The sequence below is a fragment of the Dromiciops gliroides genome, chromosome 1 (genome assembly GCF_019393635.1).
Source record: "Dromiciops gliroides isolate mDroGli1 chromosome 1, mDroGli1.pri, whole genome shotgun sequence".
NCBI lineage: Eukaryota > Metazoa > Chordata > Mammalia > Microbiotheria > Microbiotheriidae > Dromiciops > Dromiciops gliroides.
Window position 1 is genome coordinate 483796569 of NC_057861.1, and position 23530 is coordinate 483820098.

General features: G+C 40.0%; 1 protein-coding gene across 2 annotated transcripts in view; it reads left to right on the forward strand.

Annotated features, from left to right (window-relative positions):
• EPB41L4B (erythrocyte membrane protein band 4.1 like 4B) overlaps positions 1-23530 on the forward strand; it is a 255236-nt gene that overhangs the window by 129589 nt on the left and 102117 nt on the right. The window contains exons 12-16 of one of the 2 annotated variants that reach the window (XM_043977634.1): positions 677-786; positions 6142-6172; positions 8995-9028; positions 14922-14986; positions 16482-18419. In XM_043977634.1, the coding sequence (XP_043833569.1) occupies positions 677-786; positions 6142-6172; positions 8995-9028; positions 14922-14986; positions 16482-16635 (394 nt within the window). In that variant the 3' untranslated portion in view covers positions 16636-18419. Of the gene's footprint in view, positions 1-676; positions 787-6141; positions 6173-8994; positions 9029-14921; positions 14987-16481; positions 18420-23530 lie in introns of those variants that run through there. The other variant, XM_043977633.1, reaches the window with a different exon arrangement.

Here is a 23530-nt window from a genome sequence, read left to right on the forward strand (position 1 = left end):
GTGTAGGGAATATTTAGCTAGAAGAGGAGAAGACTTAGGGAGGACATACTAGCTGATCTCAGATATCAGCAAGTCTGTGTTGTAAAAATGGGAATAGACCGTTTTTCCCCTCTCTTTATCTCAGAAGGTAAAACTTGGAGATTTGGTTAAGAATTAAAGGGAAACAGATTTTCTTTAATATAAAAGATGAGATTTCCTTTCAGTCAGAGCTGATGGGAATAGATTGTTCCTGGAGGTGGGAAGTTGCCTTTTCTTAGGGCTCTAGATGATTGCTTGATGGGAATGTTAAGGATAGCATTCTAGTCAGATCCGGATGATGAGGGCCCCCTCCCAACTTGAAGTCTATGATTCTATTAGAGTGTCAGATTTGATCATAAAACTTTTCACCTATGAATATAATTATAGATCTTGAACCCCTTTCCACATAATGCATCTCATTAAAATCTGTTTCAAATTACAGAAACTACCCATTTGAAAACTTATTGCCACCATGAGGAAATCCTTGTAGAAATCTCTAAAAACTGTGCATTTTCTGTTTTCTTTAGAGGTGTTCAAAAATGTGCAGAAACAGTGACCCCATTTAATCCAATAAAAAAACCTCACTTTCATAGATATTCTTTTGCAAGTATATTGTAGTAAAATTGATAATTTACCCAAAAATCCATTTATTTTCTAGTGGGAGGACAGAGTATCAAGCCACTCATGGTGCCCGGTTACGAAGAACCAGTACGTTTGAAAGAAGGCCTAGTAAACGGTACCCGTCACGGAGACATTCAACTTTTAAAGGTTGTGTGTTTTTCATTCTGTCTCAAATACTATATTTTCTTTATCTCATTAAATGTAATTATAATGTGAAGTCTGAATTCTTTATTTTTAGGCTGGCGACTCTCATCCTAGAGAAGTAGAAAAGGGTAGCTGCTGAACAGGTTTAGTCAGTGTTTGCTGTGCTATATTCCCATTTGGTTTTGTTCTATTTTATGTTTTCATTCTGTCCTCTCAACCAACCTTGTCTGTCACTACCTTATCCTTTCCCACCCTTTCATGAGCAGGCAATGGGGTCTCAGAAAATGCCATGGGAAAATAACCATTTTAATGGTGAGAATAAAGTAGCTATCTCACCTAGAATAAACATATCTTTTGCAAAAGCACCAAGCCAATATCCCCTGCTATTGTACCGTGAGAATTATAATAGGAGGGGAAAAACAATGGATAGTGGAGACATTAGACTCAATTGGGCCAAAAAAAAAAAAGTCAGCATGATGATTCAAGTGTGGGCGTATAAATTTAAATACATGAACAGACAGTCATATAAACACTTGAATACTTTTCAGTTGACTTTGTGAAGACCATCTACAATCTGTCCTGACACAGTCATGATCTCAGTCCTTTGAACTTTCAACAAGCAAGATTGATTACCTACATTACCACTATCATCAAAGTAAATTAGGTGTATTGGCATCAACCTCAATTCCCCAAAGACCTCATAGGGTCCTATATAACTTTTGAGTCTTTCCCAAGCAAGCTATTCCATTATAGTTATTTACAACTATCTCATAATAGTCAAAATCCTACAAGCTCATAATAATCAAATGAGGGAAAGGAGTGTTGACTCAGATTATCCCTTCCTTTGGCAATAACGTGGTCTATTTCAGTTTTCATCCAATCTGTCCCATGTATGGGACATGTATGGAACATGTATGCCCCATACAGTTTTCATCCTATCCAAAAGTCCCATGCCAGGTACCCTTGTAAAGGTATCTGTTAAGAAGAAGGAAGCTCAACCAATCTCTAGCAGCGAAATACATTCAAAAGAAGGGATATTGGGGTGGCTAGGTGGTGCCAGTGGATAGAGCACCGGCCCTGGGTTCACGAGGACCTGAGTTCAAATCCAGCCTCAGACATTTGACACTTGGGCAAGTCACTTAACCCCAATTGCCTTACCAAAAAAAAGGGGATATGATTGAGATAGGAATGGTCAGAGAATATTGGGCTAATACAATATAGGGACATTGTTAAGCTCATGAGATTAATGAGGTTGGCATGATTCTTGGTGAAATTGGTGTTACAGATTTCATAATTTGTATAGTGTTAAGTTGTATTAATCCTACTGTAAGCTGTCCAGTATTAAAGAGCAGGAAGTGATAAGTCAACCCCTGGAAATGAGCACAGAAAATAGAACCATCATTGATAGGTGGTTCATTGTGGTCTTTCCCTTAATTGGTGAAGAAAAGAAAAAACTTTGGCCAACAACCTTGTTTCAGTCTTCCCCTCTTCATTAGCTTGTCTTAATGCAGTCAGCCATGTTCATATCTAATAAACCTTTATTGCCTCCCATTACCTCCTCTAGCTGCTATCTCATTTCTTTTTTTTTCTCCTTTATTTTATGGACAAATTTCTTGAGCTGGGTCTCCCTGGCTGCCTCCATTTCCTCATTACTCTGTGAGGTGCTCTGCCATCTAGCTTCTCTCCTATCACTTTGCTGAAAATTCCTTTCAACAACTTCAAATTCTGTTGCTTTTATTTAAACTTAATCTTTTTTTAATGTCCCTGCTGCACTTAATACTGTTAACCAGCTCCTTCCTTGGAGTGTAGGAGGAGAAAAAGCAAGAGGGCAAGTACTGAACCTTGGAAAATTGTGGATATAACAAGTTTCCTCTTAAAAGGCAAGGCATTGGGGGCAGCTAGGTGGCACAGTGGATAAAGCACTGACCTTGGATTCAGGAGGACCTGAGTTCAAATCCAGCCTCAGACACTTGACACTTACTAGCTGTGTGACCCTGGGCAAGTCACATAACCCTCATTGCCCCGAAAAAAACCAAAACAAAACAAACAAACAAACAAAAGGCAAGGCATTAGAAGAGAAGAAAACCTCCATGTACATGTATCCTCATAAAAGGAAGGGTGAGAGAAATATCAAGAAGTGGTCCCATCCATGTACTATGAGAAATTTGAAAAGAAAATTTTTACTCTGGTGGGGAGTGGAATTGTAGAATATTTCATGGTGCATTGGAGTTGGGCCTTGATAAAAAAAAATGGAGAAATTTAACAGATAGCAATTGAGATAATTAGGAAATGCCTAATTCTACATATAAGCAAAGAATCAATCATTCAAGAAACATTTATTAAATATCTGCCAAGCGTCAGGCATGCAGAAGACAGGAGAGAACAGAATAAACATAGAGTAGTAGACTAACTCAACTGAGATGTGAAGAGGGGGGGAGTCTCACTGAGTCTACCTTCACATTAACTTTCACATTTGTCCCTTTCTCTCCATTCACACAGAAGTTACTGCTCGTCCAGACCTTTTGCTTAGACTGTTGTAATAACTTCCTAATTGGTTCCCTTCTTTCATTCTCTCCCCTCTCCAGTCTGTCCTCCACACAGCTGCAAAATTGATATTCTGAAAACATACATCTTACCCCTTAATTCAGAAATCATCAGTGGGACCCAATTGCTTCTAGAACTAAATACAAAAAACTCAGCCTGACATTTTAGGTCCTTCATTCACAATCTGGTTTCCACCAACCTTTCTAGGCTTATTTCGTATTGTTCTAGTTAACCTGGACTGCTGGCTAGTTCCTCTTCATAACATTCTATCTCCTTTCTCCATGCTTTTCTGTACAAGTGGTCCCCTAGGTTTGGAATCCTTTCCCTTTTCATCTCTATCATGTAGAATCCCTAGTTCACGGTTCAGGTACCACCCCCTACCCCAAGGTCTCTCCTGATCCCCAGTTATTGGTTCTCTTACTCTCTTTTTTTGGGTTTTTTTTTTTTTTTTGGTGAGGCAGTTGGGGTTAAGTGACTTGCCCAGGGTCACACAGCTAGTAAGTGTTAAGTGTCTGAGGCCAGATTTGAACTCAGGTACTCCTGACTCCAGGGCCGGTGCTCTATCCACTGTGCCACCTAGCTGCCCCTCTTATTCTCTTTAAATTACTTTGTATTTACTTTCTATGTATGTGTGGGGTCCCAGTTGAACCTTGATGGTAAAGACTTTTGCTTCTGTTGGTATTTCCAGCACCTCACCCAGTACCTTCCACATAGTAAACTCTTAAATTAGGTCATATGGCAGGGTGGGACAGACAGGTTGGAGACGAATCACGGAGAGCTTTGAACAAGAAGTTGCCAAGGCATTTTGAATAGAGTTTCTAGAAAGGGCATAACTTAGAAGCAAGAAGTTCAGTGTGATGAGACTTGTAAACTGTTCTCTTCTCTCCCTCTATCCAAATTCTACCCATTCTTCAAGGCCAGGTTCAAGTTCCATCTGTTTCATGAAATCTTTTCTTTAATCAGAATAGGGCTCCTTTATTTATCCATGCTTAGAACTCCTCTGGTAATACTTAGCACATACCATATCTTAGCTGTGTGTGTTCATCTTGTGGGTATATTTTTCTACTCTCCCCCTGTAGACTGAAACTTTCCTGAGGACAGGGACCTTTTTTTATACTTCTTTGGTATTACACACTGAGCCTGGGCATATAGTAGATAGAGTAAATATTTGTGTTTTGATCATTAAATTATAAGTACTGCCAGTATGTTTAGGACTAGACTACTCAGGGTTCAAAATAATGCAAGAGAAAGTAAAAGTTCTAGTTTAGGAGAACTTGAAGTGTAAATAAGGATTTCATTGATGTTAAGAAGCATTTTATATAAACACATGGAGTAGGGCTAATAGGGTTTGAGTTTATCTGCTTATTTTGATTTATTTATGAAAACCTCTTAAGTATTTCTATGTAATTAGCATGACTTATTATGTTTTTGTTATTCTATTAATAATAAATATCAATATTTTATTATATAATTTAATATTTGGCACATAATATGTTGTAATAAAATATATAATACAACATAATATTTATGTATCATCATATATATTAATTTCTTATTGATAATAGCTATTACTTATATAGTGCTATCATTTATATAACTTATTATTCTATTACTTATGTATTAACTCATTTGGTCCTTACAACAAGTCAGTGAGATAGGTGCTGTTATATCTCCATTTTACAGATGAAGAAAACTGAAACACAGATCAATTGAATTGTCCAGGGTTAAACAGCTAGTAAGTGTCTGAGGTAGGATTCGAACTCAGATGGTCCTAACTTCAAATTCCACACACAACCATCATTTGTACATGTATACCTCCTTCATCCCTAAATTTGTGAAGTCAGTGAAGGCAAAGACCAGGTTGTCATTACCTTTGTGTCTTTTCTAGCACCTAGCATAATTGTTGCTTGTGGTGCATACTTTGATTATTGAATAAATGATTCTCCTAGTTGGGGAAGGGTATGGGAGAACTTAAAAACCATAGAAGAGGGGACAAGAACGACAATGAAAAGAGACCAAAAAAGTAGAGGAGGTGACCAGATAGAAGCCTGTAGTAAGTGTTATTGTTGTTGTTTGTCCTTCATTCTCGAAGAGGACCATGCCATTAGGGTGATGTCATGACTTGCAGTGAATTGGATTTAGGTGAGGGAGGCTTGTGCAAGGTCACCAAACTCATTCTTTCCTCTAGAGGCATCTGGGTCCAGTGGCACAATATGCATCAGGATGACTGGTGATGGCCCTGGATGTTTTTAAGGCAATTGGGGTTAAGTGACTTGCCCAGGGTCACATAGTTAATAAGTGTCTGAGGTGAGATTTGAACTCGGGTCCTCCCAACTTCAGGGCCAGTGCTCTATCCACTGTACCACCTAGCTGCCCCAGTAAATGTTGATAGTTGGGGAGGACCAGAGATTTTATATGCTACTAAAATAAGTGTTGCTTTCCAGGAAGAAGAGTTGGCCTGTGCTAGATGTTTCTCAATTCCCTATCTCCTTTCCTCACCTCTGTTCCCTCTCCCATTTTTCTCATTCCATCTGTGGAGTGGTAGATAAAACACTGAAGTATTTGATCAAACTGCCTCTGAGAATGAAGAGCCTCTCTGAGCTTGAGATGATAAAGACAGCCATGGTGAAGAGGTTGCTTTTTTAGATTAGAAAAAGATTCTTGTGAAGATGTACTTCAAATGCAAAATTAGTTCACTTAACTTATTTCTTTCCAACCTGTCCTAAGGCAGCTTATAAAACTGTGGGGTTTTTTTTTTCAGTTTCTGGAGTATTGTCTTAACTTAATTTTTGTTTTTCTGTTTGTTTTTTTAAGCAAATAACCCAGTGAAAGCAGCCCAGCTATGGTAAGTGTTCCCTAGATCCTCCTGTACAAAACAGTGGTTGTGATTAGATACAGAGGATTTCATTTGACTGTTCTTTATTTTTTCCTAATATATCTAAATTATGGATATTGATCCCAGGTGCAATTTTCATTTTCTCTTTTCTATTTCCTGAATCCTGGATGACCATTTGTTGGCGATGTTGGAGAGGGGATTCCTGTTCATACATTGATTGGTTGGGATGAAGTCCGAGGTTCTTTCCAGCTCTCAGTTGGTTTCTCATTCTGGTAGAAAGAACACTGGCCTTGGAGTCAAGAGGCAGCTGAGAATTTGAATCTAGGTTCTAACATTTAATCATGTGAACTTAGGCAAATCACTAATGATTTGGAGACTGAATGTCTTTATGTACAAAATGGGGGAAACAATGCCGGCAGTGTCATCTTACAGAGTTATTGTCAGGAAACAACTTTGTAAAGTATTAAATTAAATGTGAACTGTTGCTATCATCATGCCTGTGGCTCTCAGTAGGAAATTATTTTTGTATAATAATATGCTGGAAATTATTAGTCAAGAACATATGGGTTTTGGAACCTTTCACAGTCATTCACCAAAATTCAGTTTTATTCAACAAATACCTATTAAGTATTTGCTAAATACAAAGCAATATATTAGATCCCAGAAATAACAGAAATGGATACAACATAAGCCGTGTTCTCAAGGTGAAGTATAAAGGGAAGAAGAAGAGAGTGATCCACAACTACTTGCTGGACCTCAGAGGGAAAATGATGGCTTTGGTTACAAAGACTACAAGGTTAACTGGAAGAAATAAAGCAAAGGCTAGAGAAATGAAATCAAACCTACTATTCCCATCTGTTGGTTCTAGTCTAACTCCTTCTTTTAAATAACTGCAACTCAGGGGCAGCTAGGTGGCGCAGTGGATAGAGCACTGCCCTGGAGTCAGGAGGACCTGAGTTCAAAATCTGGCCTCAGACACTTGACACTTACTAGCTGTGTGACCCTGGGCAAGTCACTTAACCCCAATTGCCTCACCAAGAATAAATAACTGCAACTCATATCCGCATCATTACACATTTCCATATGTGAAAAATCCCTTCATCCTTTTTCACATATGGAACTGTGTAGTGATGTGGATATGAGTTGCAGTTATTTAAAAGAAAGAGAATAATAATAATAATAATTATTATTATTATTATTATTTTGCTGGGCAATGAAGATTAAGTGACTTGCCCAGGGTCACACAGCTAGTAAATGTCAAGTGTCTGAGGCTAGATTTGAACTCAGGTCCTCCTGAATCCAGGGCTGGTGCTTTATCCACCGTGCCTCCTAACTGCCCCAAGAGACTTCTTTTAAGCCTTCACAAAAGCCTAAACCTGATTTTTAAAATGTGCCAGGTTCATCATACAAATTTTTACTTTTTTCAGGCTTTCATATCTGTTTTTCTCAATTTTCATTGATTTTTGTTTTGTATGCTGGCAAGAATAAAACAGTTTGAAAGGGAAAAAAATAAAATGAGAATTTATGTGAACAAAATTGATAGGAGACTAAACTAACTTAGGATAGAAGGTGAAAAACCTTTCTCAAGTAGTAGACTCTATGAAAAATTGAATGGAACAATCAGAACGCAGTGATTCCATGAGAAAAGAGAAATATTAGAACAGTCAAAAGATACTATCTCCTATAGAAACAAAAACAAAATAAATCACCTGGAAGATAGGCGAGGTGATATAATTTAAGAATCATTGGATTTCCTGAAAACCACAGCCAAACAAAAAAACCTGGGCACTCTATTTCAAGAAATCATAAAAGAAAACTACCCAGATATGCTAGAACCAGAGGTCAAGGTGAAAATAGAAAGAATTCACTAATCACTTCCTCAGGACACCTCAAGTTGAAAATATCCAGGAATGCCATAGCTAAAACCCATATTCCAAAAAAATCCCAAACAACCCTACAGATTTTGAAGTACTTTTGCATCATGAAATAATAATAATAAATGGGAGAGTGCCTTGAAAAGTATAAAATGTGGGGCAGCTAGGTGGCACAGTGGATAAAGCACTGGCCCTGGATCCAGGAGGACCTGAGTTCAAATCCAACCTCAGACACTTGACACTAGCTGTGTGACCCTGGGCAAGTCACTTAAAGCTCATTGCCCTGCCCCCTCCCCCAAAAAAGAAAAGTACAAAATGCTATCCTAGCAACCATGGTATTGACCAATACATGCACATATTCTGAGGATAACCTGTCTCATCCCAATGGAAGAGCCATTGTTCAGGGTTATGGAGGCAAAAGAATGTCTTTCCAGTACCACCCATTGCTGGCTTTGCATTAGCTTTTTTCAGTGTGCAATCACAGCAGCCCTTGTTGAACAAATGCATCGGTGTATCCTAATGTAATACTAATGGGACCCATCGTGGGCTCCTATTCAAATTTATAGGATTCTGAGTTTTAGAAGAAACCTCACATTAGATTATCTAGTCTAACTCCTTCAAATTAAAGATTGTACCAATAGAAAATGGCAGAATATCAGTTCACATGGGTTTTCTTACTTCAGACTCCATGGTGGTTTTTTTTTCTCTACCATGCTAATAAGTAGAAGTGACTGAATAAAAAGAGAACCAGTTATAAAAACCTAAGGAGGTAAAAGAGTCTATCTAGTAGGAGCGGGTTATGCTACAAAGAGCTGCATGTATGTGACCCAAAATGACTGTACATCATAGCTGGTTTTGTTTGGATATGAATCTGAGCAGATAACATCATCAACATTAATGCTAATTAATACTAAATTACTTTCCTCTCTGTAATATGTTTTCTGTTCTTTATTTTAGCTCCAAAAATAATCCAGAAGTTCACAATTACCAGGTAAGAGCAAATTATTTTAAAATTTTTTCTGGCATAATTAGTCATTTAATTCTGTGTGTCATATCATTCTCTATTTGTGTTGTAAGTGATGGCAGTAGAAATTGTTGAAGGCATCCCCCTTGCTCTTGTTTCACTCAGACATGCTATTGTCATGCTCAAGGAGGACACCTCTTCTCTCAGGGGCTCTTGTTTTTCCTTCTTTCTTGAAGAAGACCATGACATTAGGAGGTGATCTCATGCCTTGGAGTGAATTGGATTTAAATTGAGGGAGGGCTATGCAAAGTCACCAACCTCAGTCTCTCCTCCAGAGCTATCTGGGTCCAGTGGCAAAACTAGAGATGGCCCCTGATGCAAGGGGAGACTTTGGGCTTTTTAAGATAAGGCCTTTCACAAGTCTCAGTTTGCCTGAAGCAGTGCCCCTTCATTGATTAAGTAAGGCTAGGTAAGACATGAGGCAAATAATGGCCTCTCTTACCTAGTCAGAAGAAAAATAAACAACAAATAAATAAATTGGGTGGGGGGAGAAGACCCTCAGAGTTTGTGGCCAAAATAAAAACAATTGGGTCCTAAAACACTCAAGAAGTAATAAGAAGTGGGGGCAGCTAGGTGGTGCAGTGGATAAAGCACCAGCCCTGGATTCAGGAGGACCTGAGTTCAAATCCTGCCTTGACACTTACTAGCTGTGTGACCCTGGGCAAGTCACTTAACCCTCATTGCCCCCACCCAAAAAAAAAAGAAGTATTATCAGGGACAGCTAGGTGGTGCAGTGGATAAAGTATTGGCCCTGGATTCAGGAGGACCTGAGTTCAAATCTGGCCTCAGACACTTAACACTTACTAGCTGTGTGACCCTGGGCAAGTCACTTAACCCCAATTGCCTCACAAAAAAAAAAATAAACAATATCATTGGGCTAATTGACCAATGGGTTTCTCCCCAGGCTAATGTGAACAAGCTTATCTGACTTTTCCACTATTTTATCAATCCTATACAGGATAAAAGATATTTTGTATACAGTAGGTGTTTATTGAACATTTAATTCAGTTAAGTTGGTTTGGATAAGATGGGTAAACCTACCAAAGACTTCTCTGGTCATCTGATCCAAAATATTCCATACCATGAACACCTTGAGGTGCTATTATCACCCTGGTTTTAAATACCACAAGTCATGTAAATGTCCCTTAAGAATGCTTGTTATGATATTTCACTCACAGACCCTTCCCCTAATTTTAGATTTTACAAAATATTTTTTTTCATTTTTGATCTTCAATTGGATAAGGTGGCCCTAAAGTCTCAGTGTAATTTTAAGAATGAAGCTCAATATATTTGTGCAAACACAATCTCACTAAATGAGTTCCATGGCAGGGTGAGTTGAGCTGATGAAATGCAGTCTGCATTATTCTTTAGAATCTCATTGTCGGGGCAGCTAGGTGATGCAGTGGATAGAGCATCGGCCCTGGATTCAGGAGGACCTGAGTTCAAATCCAGCCTCAGACATGTAACACTTACTAGCTGTGTGACCCTGGGCAAGTCACTTAACCCCAGTTGCCTCACCAAAAAAAAAAAAAAGAATGAAAGAAAAAGAGAATCTCATTGTCAAAGCAGGAAGACCCTTTCAAGACCATCTTGTCGAAGCCCCTAACTTTAGAGAGAGAAACAGGCTATCCCTCTCCGAGATTGTATCTCGCCCCCAGGAGCACACTAGTTAGTCATTAGTGACAGGAGTGAAATGAGTAGCTGTACCCCAGCTACTTCCTAATTATTTTGTTTTAGAGGGATTTCGTTGCAGTGACTCTGCATTGATGGGCATCACATTTACAGAATCCAGGGATGAAATACAAGTGATTCTATTCTCTCAGTGGTGAATCACAAGAGAAGTAAATAAACATGGGTGCCTTGAGCGGAGGCACCTTTCCATTTTCCAGACTCATCTTTTTTCATCTGTTTTTGTTATTGTTTGGGGTTACCCCCCTCTGTTGGAATGCTAGATGTTAGGAAAAGAGCACAGAACTTGGTATCAAGTAGGGCCTGGGTACAATCCTGCTTAGGACATGTTAGCTGTGTGCCCATGGAAAGTCACTCTGGGTCTGTTTTCTCATCTATAAAATGGAGACGGGGCAGCTAGATGGCGCAGTGGTAAAGCACCGGCCCTGGATTCAGGAGTGCCTGAGTTCAAATCCGGCCTCAGACACTTGACACTTACTAGCTGTGTGACCCTGGGCAAGTCACTTAACCCCAACTGCCTCACAAAAAAAAAAAAATGGAGACGATGATGATATTTGTAGTCCCTAACTCACAGGGTTGTCAGAAACGAGGAGGGACAGGACTTTGTGACCTTTCAGTTGCTCTGTAAATTTTTGCTATTGTTTCTATGTTGTTTAAAGTAGTGACTTGAGAGTTTAGGTGAGTTTTCAAGGTGGGAAAGGAAGCAACCAGTGGGGGATTCCACTTGGAATCAAAACATCTGGATTTGAATTTGAGCTTTGCCCCTTGCCCATGGCAAATCATTCCCCCTCCGAGGGCCTCAGTTTCCTCATCTGTCCAATAAACTGGAGAAGGAAATGGCAAACCACTCCAGTATATCTTCCAAGAAAATCCCAGATGAGGTCATGAGGAGTCCTATATGGCTGAAAACGACTCAGCAACAACAACACAGAGCTGTGTGAAGGTTTCTGAGTGTGGCCCCAACGGTAAACTGTGCCTTGCTAGGTCCAGTGAGGTTCATCACCAGAGGTTTGGCCTCCAAGTGATGTTTTGACTATAGCAGGACCTCCTTGATGATATACTAAGGTGTACAAATATCTCTCCTCTTTCCAGGCCAACCTCCCTCACAGCTGCCAAATTGATATTCCAGAAGAGTAGGTCTAACTGTGTCACTTCCTTGCTCAAGAAACTTCAGTGGCTCCCCATTGTCATTAGGAAAAGCCCATTATAAACTGGCCCCTGCTTCTTTCCAATCTACTTGCATTACTCTGGACCTCAGACACTTTGTGGTCCAACCAAACAGGCCTCCCAGCTCTTTCCTATAGAACAGATCCAGTCTCTTATCTCCATGCTTTTGTGTAGTGTTAAGGGCTAAAATTCTAGCTAAACTGCCTAAAATATTTCATGAGTGGTCGCCAATAAATTATAAGCTTTAGCAAGAGTTAGACTTTTAAGCATTTATTAAGGAGAATAAGAATTTGGTAAAGAGAGAAAGGCCTAGATTCCTATCTATTAAAGGGAGAGCACATTTCTAGCTCCGCTCTCCACCAGAGTCCAAAGGAAAGAGCGTCAGACAGAGCGCTACTCTCTTCCTTCTTCCTCCCACTACCCAATGTCACTTCCTGACGCCAAAGAAAAGACTCCTGGTCTTGCCCTCAAAGACCTTCGCTTCATGGGCGGAAATCTTCTACAGTAAGTCTCCAGCAGGTGGCGTCATTCCAATCGTTACAGTCGGCCATACCTCCTGCCTGGGATTCTCTCCCTCTCATCCTCTGCTTCTCAGAATGCCTCATTCCTTTCCAGGTTCACCTCTAGTGGCTCTTCCAAGAAGCTTTTATCTAAGCCTCCAGTTGTTAGTGACCTCTCCTCCCCTAGGCACTGTGTGTATGGTATATTTTGTATATACTCTGAATGGCATAATAAATTTTTGTTGTGCAGTTGTTTTAATCGTGTCTGATTCTTTGTGACAGAGGTCCACAGGGTTTTCTTGGCATAGATACTGGAAAGGTTTGCCATTTGCTTCTCCAGACATAATAAATGCTTGTTGATAAATTGATTTGATTAGAGGGGTTGTGATCTGTTTTGGCAGAGGAAGTACATATATCATTGGAGTCATTAATCCTTTTAAGTATCAAAATAAGATGACAGGATAAAAGCCCGGTCGACCACCCATCTCTCATGCTCCCCTCTCATCTAAACTGTTTGGAACATATACATTCATTCTTAGAAAAAAGTGATTGTTACAGAGATAGCGATCGGACAAAGATTTTTTTCTTATTTTGAATTTTGCTTTGCAATCATATAAACAAACCGCTGTTCCTATTCTTCTCTTCAAGAAGTCTTTGGCTACTTATTGTAACAATGCATCTTTCCATTTTCTGAAACTGATTGTTAGATCAAGGCTAAGTAATCATACTTTATTTTCCAATTGATTTGCCAAGAATTTATGAGAATTTTTTTTAAACTTCTCAGTACCCTTAAACCATCTTTTCTCCATTTTAAATGAGTATATAACCAAAGATATAGAATAAAAACCTTCCCCAAAAGATGGATAAAGTTGGATACAGACAAATACTTTCTATTAGCAGAAGGTTTTTAACTAGTGAAGCAAAGGAGCCTGGTGCAGGTTGTGGAATTTACTTGATTGCAGCCTGTAGGTATGTTATCTATGTGACAAAAAGCTGAGGGGGAGCAGTTAGGTGGTGCAGTAGATAAAGCACCAGCCCTGGATTCAGGAGGACCTGAGTTCAAATATGACCTCAGACACCAGCTGTGTGACCCTGGGCAAGTCACTTAACCCTCATTGCCCCACCAAAAAAAAAAAAAAGAAAAGAAAAGAAAAGGCTGAGGGAGAGTGCTCCTGGGAATCTGCCAGTGGGAAAAGTAGGACTTCCCAGACGTCATCAGGCAGCCAGGTGGTCCAGTGGGTGGAGCACTGGACTTGGAGTTCAGAAAACCCTAGTTCATATTCTTCCTCAAGACACTAAATGTATGGCTCAAGCTTGTTGAAAAAGAGCCACTGAGACGATACATGTAAAGTACTTGGTGTACCTTAAAGCGCTTTATAAATGCTAAACCTAGCACAGGAGCTAGTTTAATTTGCCCACAGTGATGGTTTTATTGTCACCAGTGGCTTAATGCTGGGTACATTGAGTCTCTAGAATTGCCTGACCCTACTATTCTTTCGGGGACTTGTGAGTTTGAGGGACAGCTTTCAATTTAGAGTTTGTAATACTGGTCAAGAGAGAGAATCACTTCCTATTCTATCATTAACCAAATTGATTTGTGACTTTGTGATGATTTCTGGCCTGTGTCCACATCTATAAAGGGGGAAATGATAGCTCCCTCACTCATATGCTATCACAGTGAATGGTAGAGTTTTTTGTTATTGGGGTGGAGGGTTGTTTGGGGGGGTTTTGCCATTTTTTTTTTTTAGTGAGGCAATTGGGGTTAAGTGACTTTCCCAGGGTCACACAGCTAGTGTCAAGTGTCTGAGGTTGGATTTGAACTCAGGTCCTCCTGAATCCAGGGTAGGTGCTCTATCCACTGTGCCACCCAGCTATCCCTTTTTTACCATTTCTAAGAAACCCTCTGGGAAATGAAATTCCACACTCGCCTCTGGTTCTAGAATAATGCTGCACATCGGATACTTTGCCTAAAGAAAGTTCTTCCTGATACAGCTTAAGCTTTGGTTCTGTCTGCAAGGAAAATGTGAACTGTTCGTCCTCATTCTTCTGATAATGACCCTTTGACTTTTCTCCTAAGGAATTTTTCGTTCTCATTCGTTCTGTCTCTGTCTCTGTCTCTGTCTCCCTCTCTGTCTCTGTCTCTGTCTCTCTCTCTCTCTCTCTCTCTCCCTCTCTCTCTCCCTCCCTCCCTCCCTCCCTCCCCCCTTCCCTTCCTCTCTCCTTCACTCCCTTAAAAAAGGCTGGTTATTATTCTTTCTTCATGACCTGAAAGCTTATGCTTCCAGAATCGACTAGAACTGTTGCATTATTTCTATTTATTTTTTTTGAACAAGGGCAATAGAATGATGAGGTGAAATCTGAACTTTGTATTCTCTCAGAGCTCTTCTTGCCATGCTCTGTCATCTACCACTTCAGAGGATGCGAGAGTTAAAATATAAAGCAAATTAACTCTTGTCTAAATGAAATTGTGGATAAACTAATTATGGCTAATATTTTGCTTCCAGATGCAATACCATCCTAACATACATCCTGGACAACAGCAATGGCATCCTCATTCTCCAAACATAAGGTAAGCACTTTGGAAGAAAATTGCTTTTGTCATTAGTTACTGAATCAAAAGAACCCTAATGGTAACAGCTTCCTCAGTGAGAATCACATTAGTCATAAAGCAGTAGTTACATGATCTGATGCACAGGAGTTCTCTAAGAGGCAAGTCCATTGCTTTTTGAAACCTTGTTAATAATAAATTCAGTGCTTTCTTGTGAAATTTTTTAAATGGGGGCAGCTAGGTGGTACAGTGGATAAAGCACCGGCCCTGGATTCAGGAGGGCCTGAGTTCAAATCCGGCCTCAGTTACTTGACACTTACTAGCTGTGTGACCCTGGGCAAGTCACTTAACCCTCATTGCCCCACAAAAACAAAACAAAACCTTTTAAATGGGTCTTGAAACTTCTAAGTAATGTTTTTTTTCTTGGCATGGGAAGACACAGGCATGGGGGTGGAGGTGTAATGAAATGGAAGGAGCCCTGGATTTTGAAGTAAGAACCCTCAGTTCAACCCCAGCTCTTCCACCTGATGACTCAGTGACCTTGCAGGAATTACTCAATGCCTCTGCTCAGGCTTCCCTTTCCTTCTCAGCAAAATGAAGGAGGTTGGACTAGATCAGAGGTACTTGACCATTTTTGTATCATGGACTCCTCTGGTGGTCTAGTCAAACCTAGTCAAACAATAAAATATTTAAAATGCATAAAATACATTGGATTAGAGTGGAAACCAATTATATCAATATATTGTTGTCAAAATATTTTTTAAAAAACCAAATTTACAGACTGCAAGTGAAGAGCCTTTTGTACTAGATGATCTAAGGGTCCCTTCCAGATCCAAGATTCTGCGTCTTCAGGCACAGATCACTTGGAATGATAGAAATAATTATAAATGCATTGAGTGAATAGAAAAACTGAGGACTAACACTGTATGTCAGAGCTTTCCAAAGCTTACTGATCGAAGTCCTGAATGTATTCATAGAGAAATTCCATCATTCACAGAGACGTTTGATTTTGTGTGATTTTAACAGATGGTTTTCATTAGGTGATAATTTCAAATGTCATTCTATTGCAAATGCCATTTGTTTTCTCAGCTTAAGCAAATGAAAAAAATCTATGGAAACTTATACTTATGGAAATATTATTGCATTTTTACTGTTTACCCCAGGAGCCATGATATTTTCATCAGTTCAGATTTTTCTTGTGGAGATGAGAGGATTTTCTGTCTGTTCTGCCCAATGGGCTTCCTAATGGATATGACCCAGCCATAAATGAAGTTTTTACTTCCTTATGAATTTGGGATTTTATTCATGGTTCTCATCTGATTTTTTTTCAAATACCTGAAATGGGGCAGGGAAGTGATAAAAATGCTAAATGCATCCTGCTGTCCAGTTTATCTCATCATTTCCATCTCATTGTTTTGCATGTAATTCCTCAAGCCTTTGTTACCCTCTTGTATTATTTCACCCATAGTTTTATGTTTCCATCCTTCACTAACCATTAACTATGCCAATGGCACAGGCCATCATTTCAGGATGACAGGTCACATTGGAAACCACCCACAAGTGAAGATGACCACAGTTTGCATTATATCCACAACCAGAACCAGAAGAATTTAGGAGGAGTACAAAGTATGAGTTTGATGTATCAAGATAAACTTATGACAGCCCTTTGAGACTCTTCAAATCTCCCTGACCATCCTAGTCTCATCACATTCCATGAACATTGTCTGTCTTTGCATTACCTGAGTTTGTGTTATAAAAAAAAAAAATGTCTGTAGTTTATATTTGATTGGCCTTTCTTGAGAGTCTTGAAAGGTCTTTTCAGCCTTTTTTATAAATAGCCCTTGATAGCTAGTCATAAATCACTGTTGACCACATTCCAAATAAAATGAAGGTAGTTCAAGGCTCAGGAATAATTTTTTTGTTCCAATTTTAAATTTGGAAGTAAAAGTGTATGTTTATTTTTTATTGTGCAGCAAATATAGATATATATCTTTGTTATTTAATTGATGGAACCAAGCAAAGCTAGGAAAGATTGATATAAGAGCATGGTATAGTGAAAAGACCTCCCCCCTGGGCCAAAGGGTCAAGAAACTCTTATGCTAGATTTGCCACTTGCTGGTGATGTGACCATGGGCCAGTAACTTCCCTCTGAGTTACTTTAGTTTCCTCATCTGTAAAATGGATGGGGGTTGGTCTAGATGACTTTCTGATACTATCCAAAGCCAGGTTTTGTTTTGTTTTTTAATAGCACTGCCAGGTTGAAGTCTTAAGTTTGAAAGAATGTTCCAGCTCTTGAAATGAGAGGCAGTGTGGCATAGTGGATAGAGCCAGAAAGACCTGAGCTTAAAGTCGTGCCTCTGACATATACCGACTGGGTCAGTCACTTAACCTTTCAGGGCTTGAGGCCACAGTAAGATTAAGTGGCAGAGCAGATGCCAACCTGAATTGCTAGAGGAAGTCCCTCACCAGAAGCTCGCTACCCTGATGAAATCAGAGATCTAGTCTAAAACCCTCTAATGGAAATTACACTATCCCCTTTCTGGGAGGAAGAGCTCTTTTTTCCCCCTGGAAAGATGTAAAATCTACATGGAATTTACTGGAAGATATTCTAGAGGGAGAATAAACATGCTGTATCTTGCAGAGCATCAATTGCTACTTTTTGATTTATTGATTGTACTAATCATAACCACATGCTATCCCTAGGGGTAGTAGTTGCTGCTATAAATCATTTAAAATAATGCCTTAATGATGGGTGCTGCTATCTTGCCTGATTTAAAAAAAAAGATAATTCTGAATACAAACTAAGGATTGGTAGAATGTATCATTTTTCTGCATGGATTCTCTCAAAAGGTAACCATTGTTGTCTACAATGCATTTGGGGAATCTGATGAAATTAATATGTATGTTGGGGGAGGGGGGTGACTGTTGTGTAGTTACGCCAGGGTGCAGGATCAGGTGTGCGCCACTCCCTTGTCAGAAGTGCCTGAAGCCACCTGTTCTCTACCTTGGGGTGAAATCTCTGTCTGAAACCACCTTACTGCCTTAGTCTAGCTCCTACTTTAAAACCAAGCAGAATAAAGCAATATCTTTTCCCTCTGGTGCCTTAAGACTACAAGACTCAAACCAGATTCATTTCACCCTTTTATAAAATCAAGAAAGTCTAGTGCCATCCTTTCTGACATTTTCATTGCAATTGGGTCTGTCCTGATTTTTTTTTAATGTCTTGAGATCCTCTATATTTGATCAATTTTAGGTTAAAATTACATCAGTTCTTGATTTTTGTACGTGCCTATTCATCAAGGGAAAAACCCAACCCACTCTTTTCAGAGTTAGGTTTGATCATCTACAACTCTTGGTTATTTTTTTTAATGTTTATAAATGTTCTTTTTAGCAGTTGTTTTGATCTTCAGTGTATGTGCTAAGTACAAATTATGTGTCCTGAATCTTTAATCCATCTTGATACATTTTTACATAAATGCGTTTCAAAGGAATAAAGATCATTTGTTGTGTTTTGACTCTTAAATTACTTTTGATGAACTCCCAATGCTTCGTGGAAGTGTCTTCGTGGATAACTCATTCATCGGCACACTTGGATACCAGAATTCTTGTCTTAAAAGTCCCGAAAGTGAGCTTTGGACCATCTTGTATGAAGTCAGACCTCCTTAGAACCTCATTGTCTCAGATGGTGCTGTCATTTTTATAAGCCATTTATGTGTGCAGTTATAAATGGGTTTATACTACACATCAGTCAGTCGATAAGCATTTATTAAGCACTTAGCATGTGCCGGGTAAGCACTGGAATACAAATATAAGCAAAAACAGCTCTTCTTCTCAATGAGGTCCCATTCGAATGAGGGAGACAACGTGCCAACAACTATGTACAAACAAGATATCTGCAGGATGAACTGGCAATAATCAAAAGAGGGAAGGCACTAGCATTAAGAGGGAGATCAGGAAAGGCTGTTTCCTTAGCACTGATATTACAGAGCAAGAAAATATTGGGATTCCTGGAAGCAGAGAGGCACATGGCCTATCTGTATTAGCCAGAGACAACCGATAGCACAGTTAAGTGAGTTGACAAAGAAACAGAACATCATAACAGTGAAGGATTATAGTTTGGGGTTATTTAGTATCAGGACAAACTGCGTACTATTTGAACTGAATTGGACTGAATTTCCCCAACAGCATCTGTGTATTACAACATAGTACTTGGGAGACAATGAGGGCTGTAGGGAAAGAGCATTGATGTTGAAGTAAAGAGATCTGGTTTTGAATCTCAGCCCCGGTTGACTATGGGCAAATCAACTGATATCTCTGAGCCTTGGTAAATGACAGGTAATATATACATTAGGCTTCTGAAGCCTAAACATCCTAGGAAAATTGTAAGCTCATGATTCAGTTGATTTTCACAGTGGCACAATGTTCTAGTCTATCCAGGTCTTTGAATCCTGTCATTCAGGGTCTCTGTGACCCCCTCACAGTTGGGGGTCATCTGTAAATTTTGTAAACATGTTATCTATGTTCTTATCAAAAGTCACTAACAAAAATGGAAAGAGCACAGGGACAAGCTCAGATCTCAGCCCCCTGGGCTGTTAAAATTTTTATTTACCACTTGTTTTTACATCACAGTAATTGCCATACATGCTATAACTGAAAGGATGAATCCTTCCTTATAAAAAAGAAAAACAGTTAAAGCCAATAACAGTGACCCTGGGCAGCTAGGTGGTGCAGTGAATGGAGCACTGGCCCTGGAGTCAGGAGGACCTGAGTTCAAATCTGGCCTCAGACGCTTAACACTTACTAGCTGTGTGACCCTGCAAGTCACTTAACCCCAATTGCCTCACTTTAAAAAAAAACAAACCAGTGACCCTGACAGTGTATGCAACATCATCCCCACCCCTTTCTCGACCAGAGGAACGGAGTTACTCCTGCTCTTCTCCAGGACCAGTAGAGGTCATTAGATATACTCAGCTAAATCTTGTATTTTTTTTTTTACTTGTTACATAAGACAATCCTTTCAGGACTGAAAATGAGGGGGAAAAATATGTTAAATAGGTGTGATATCTGAGCTGATATGGCTGCCTTTCAGAAACCTTCCAAAAGGAACCAGACCGATAAGCAGGACAAAAAGCCACTTTACCCACATTACTTCTCTTCTACGATGAAATGATACCCGGCCTAGGGATTCTCTGTCTTAATCTTTGGGTGATACCAAGTTCTTTTCTTGATGCCTTGACCCAGGGGTCTCTGTCTTGGTTTTCCAGTGGTCCCTGTCATCTTTCATTCTGCCCCTGTGTAGGTACAGAACTAACTTTTCCTCTACCATGAGGGAATATTAGGCCACAGACTGAAAACTAGACATCTCTTAAATTAGGGTTTAATGTTTTTAGACAGCTTAATGAAGGTGAAAAATCCTCAGCCTGCTCCTCCCTGCCTTTGCCATTGCAGCAGATGGGTTGGGGATAGAAATTAGACCAGAGCCCTCCAGGTACCACTTATCTTATTTCACTCACCTTTCCTGGGCCTGAGCTTTTTAAATTATATAACGTTGGGCTAATCCATTCAACACCCCCCACTACCACCACCTCCTTCCCCTGTTCCCGGATTGAGCAGCTAGATCTATCTCCTTGTTACTGTCTGTGGAGGATTAGGTAATTTTTAATTGGGCCCTACCTCTACCCTCTTCTCTTATGCTCAGAATTTGACCCTTGTGACCACCTCTCTCATGAGCTAGGCTGTTGTTCGCAGTCGTGATGCCAGAAAGCCCTTTCCTCTCATTGTCTTCCCTCTCTAGACCCGATTCTTTTTTCTTAAAAACCTTCTAGATAATGTGCCCCCCCCACCCCCCATGTTCCTTTATTTCTGCTTCAATTTTCCAGCAGGTTGTGATCCCTGCTCTTACATTCTGGACCTTGGATTCTCCATCCTACTCTCTGTTTTCTTCTTCAGTCCCTTCTTTTCACAGGCCCCACACTCCTTCCTGGGGTATCATCAGTTCTCAGGCAGTTTCCTACTTTACTTATATTAAGGCATCATAATTTGAGGCTCCTTGGTGGCGCAGAGGATGAAAGCACTGGGCCTAGAGTTAAGAAGACCTGAGTTCAAATTCAGCTTCAGACATTTACTAACTGTGTGACACTGGGCAAGTCAATTAACCTGAACCTCAGTTTCCTCAACTATAAAATGAGAATAATAGTAACACTTAATTCCCAGGTTTGTTGTGAGGGTCAAATGAGATATTTATAAAAGCATAGTTTCTGACATACAGGGCTTAAATGTTTGTTTCCCTCCTTCCCTACATCCCTTCCTTCCTCACACTCCTATTTTAAAAGTACCTCACACTGGGGCAGCTAGGTGGTGCAGTGGATAAAGCACCGGCCCTGGATTCAGGAGTACCTGAGTTCAAATCTGGCCTCAGACGCTTGACACTTAACTAGCTGTGTGACCCTGGGCAAGTCACTTAACCCTCATTGCCCTGCAAAAAAAAAAAAAAAGTACCTCACACAGTTGATAGATTCCCACAGACCCTATCCTAGCCCAGCCAAGACCTACATAAGCAGGTGGGCTGTGTCCAGGCTCTCTCTTCACATTTATAAAAACATTGGCATATTTAAAAATTGATTCAGCCAACAGCAAACCAAAATAGATACACCACAAGATGACAAATATTTTGCTAAATATCTACGGTGTGTACAGTGGTAGCCTCTGTGCAACAGAGTTTGGTTAAGGCATAGTCCCTGCCATCACAAGCTTAAAGTCTGGTAGAGAGGATAAGATACAAATCTTATGTACAGTTTTACATGTTAACTTTATGATGTCAACTCCTTAAAGACAGAGAATTTTCATTTTGTATGTATTCCCGATGCCTAACATGTAGTAGGCTCTTAATAAATGCTTCTTGATAAATGCACGAGTGTCTTATAAAGAACATTACTAACCAGGGGAATCTCGGAAGACTTCCTGGAGTAGGTGATGGTAGAGCTGTGCATTAATGGGCAGGATTTCAATAGGTGACATGGGGAACAGAAGGATTCCAGAAATAAGGAACAGTGGGAGCACAGTGTATGGAGGCAGTAATATGACATAAGGCTGGAAAGATAGAGAACACCAGGTTGTGGAGGGCCTTGAATGCTAGAGGAATTTAGTTTCCTGGGCACTCAGAGGCAGTCTGGATAATTTTGAGCAGATCCGTGCTGATATGAAAAAGAAGCCAATTATAAAGAGGCTATTGCAACAGACGAGGGAGCTGTGTGATGACATTTGCTAGGATTGAAGCAGGATCATAGATTTAGGGCTAAAAAGCACCTTAGAAGACATTTGATAGATGGAGATGGTTGATTGGTTGTCCTTCATGCTTGAAGAAGACCAAAATGACATGACTATGTTGGGGTCAAGGTAGAGTGTGTCCAACTATGGCCGATCAGATCAATATGAGCTCAGAAGGCTCTGCCACAGGTTGGGCACAAATAGCCCATGTGAATATTTGGAGTGGAGACATCTCTACATTTATACATCCCATGTTTCTTTCGAGTTGCTGAAATAGTAGAAGCATGAAGATAGTGAGGGCCAGGGGTTAAATGACTTACCTAAGGTTTCCAGGGGCCAGGTAGCTGATTTGAGCTCAGATTTGTTGACTCCAAATCTAGTGAATTTTTTTCACCTGCAGTAGTGAAGCAGAATTTAATTCAAGAGATATGAAGGTGGAATCAACAGGACTTGGTAAGTGATTGGTGAAGTTTACAAACATGAAAGACCAAAGGAATGGCATCTCCACGTGAAAATACTGACCTCAAAAGAAGTGAATCTGAAGGAAAAGGTAGATCAGTTTGGGACATATCAAGGCTGCATTGCTGATTAGATTAGACAGTTGGGAGGAGGTGCCCTAAGAGCAGTTAGTGGTATAGGTCTTGGGTTCAGAAAAGGGATCAAGGTCTGCCTACACTTGGGATTTTTGAGTCATCTATCCAAAGGTAGTGATATAATTGGAACCACAGAAGTTAAAACTGGCCAAGGGAGAGGATGAGAAGAAAGCCAAAGAGAGACCTTTGAAAAACATTCATATTTAAAGAATAGGGGAGGGGGCAGCTAGGTGGCACAGTGGATAAAGCACTGGCCCTGGATTCAGGAGGACCTGAGTTCAAATGTGGCCTCAGACACTCAACACCAGCTGTGTGACCCTGGGCAAGTCACTTAACCTTCATTGCCCTGCAAAAAAAGAAAAGGTGGAGAACCTCATCGAGTGGTTGGTCACCATGTGATAAAGGATATGGGAAAAGAGCCTTCAAAAGAGACAGGAAGAACAGAGAAAGAAGTGGAATAAGTTCAGTATCTCAGAAATCAAGAGAAGAAAGTTTCCTGAACCTAAACGTAGACAATAGTGTTGAATGCTTCAGTGAGATTGATTCAGATGAGCACTGATAACGTCATTGGGTTTGACTAGAAGGAAGTCATTGACAGCTGACTGGGAGGAAATATAGGAGGTGTTGGGAAGCCAGAATTCTGGGTCTTGAAAAGGAAATTGAAGAAAAGACACACACACACGAAGATGAGAATTAGGACTGTAGC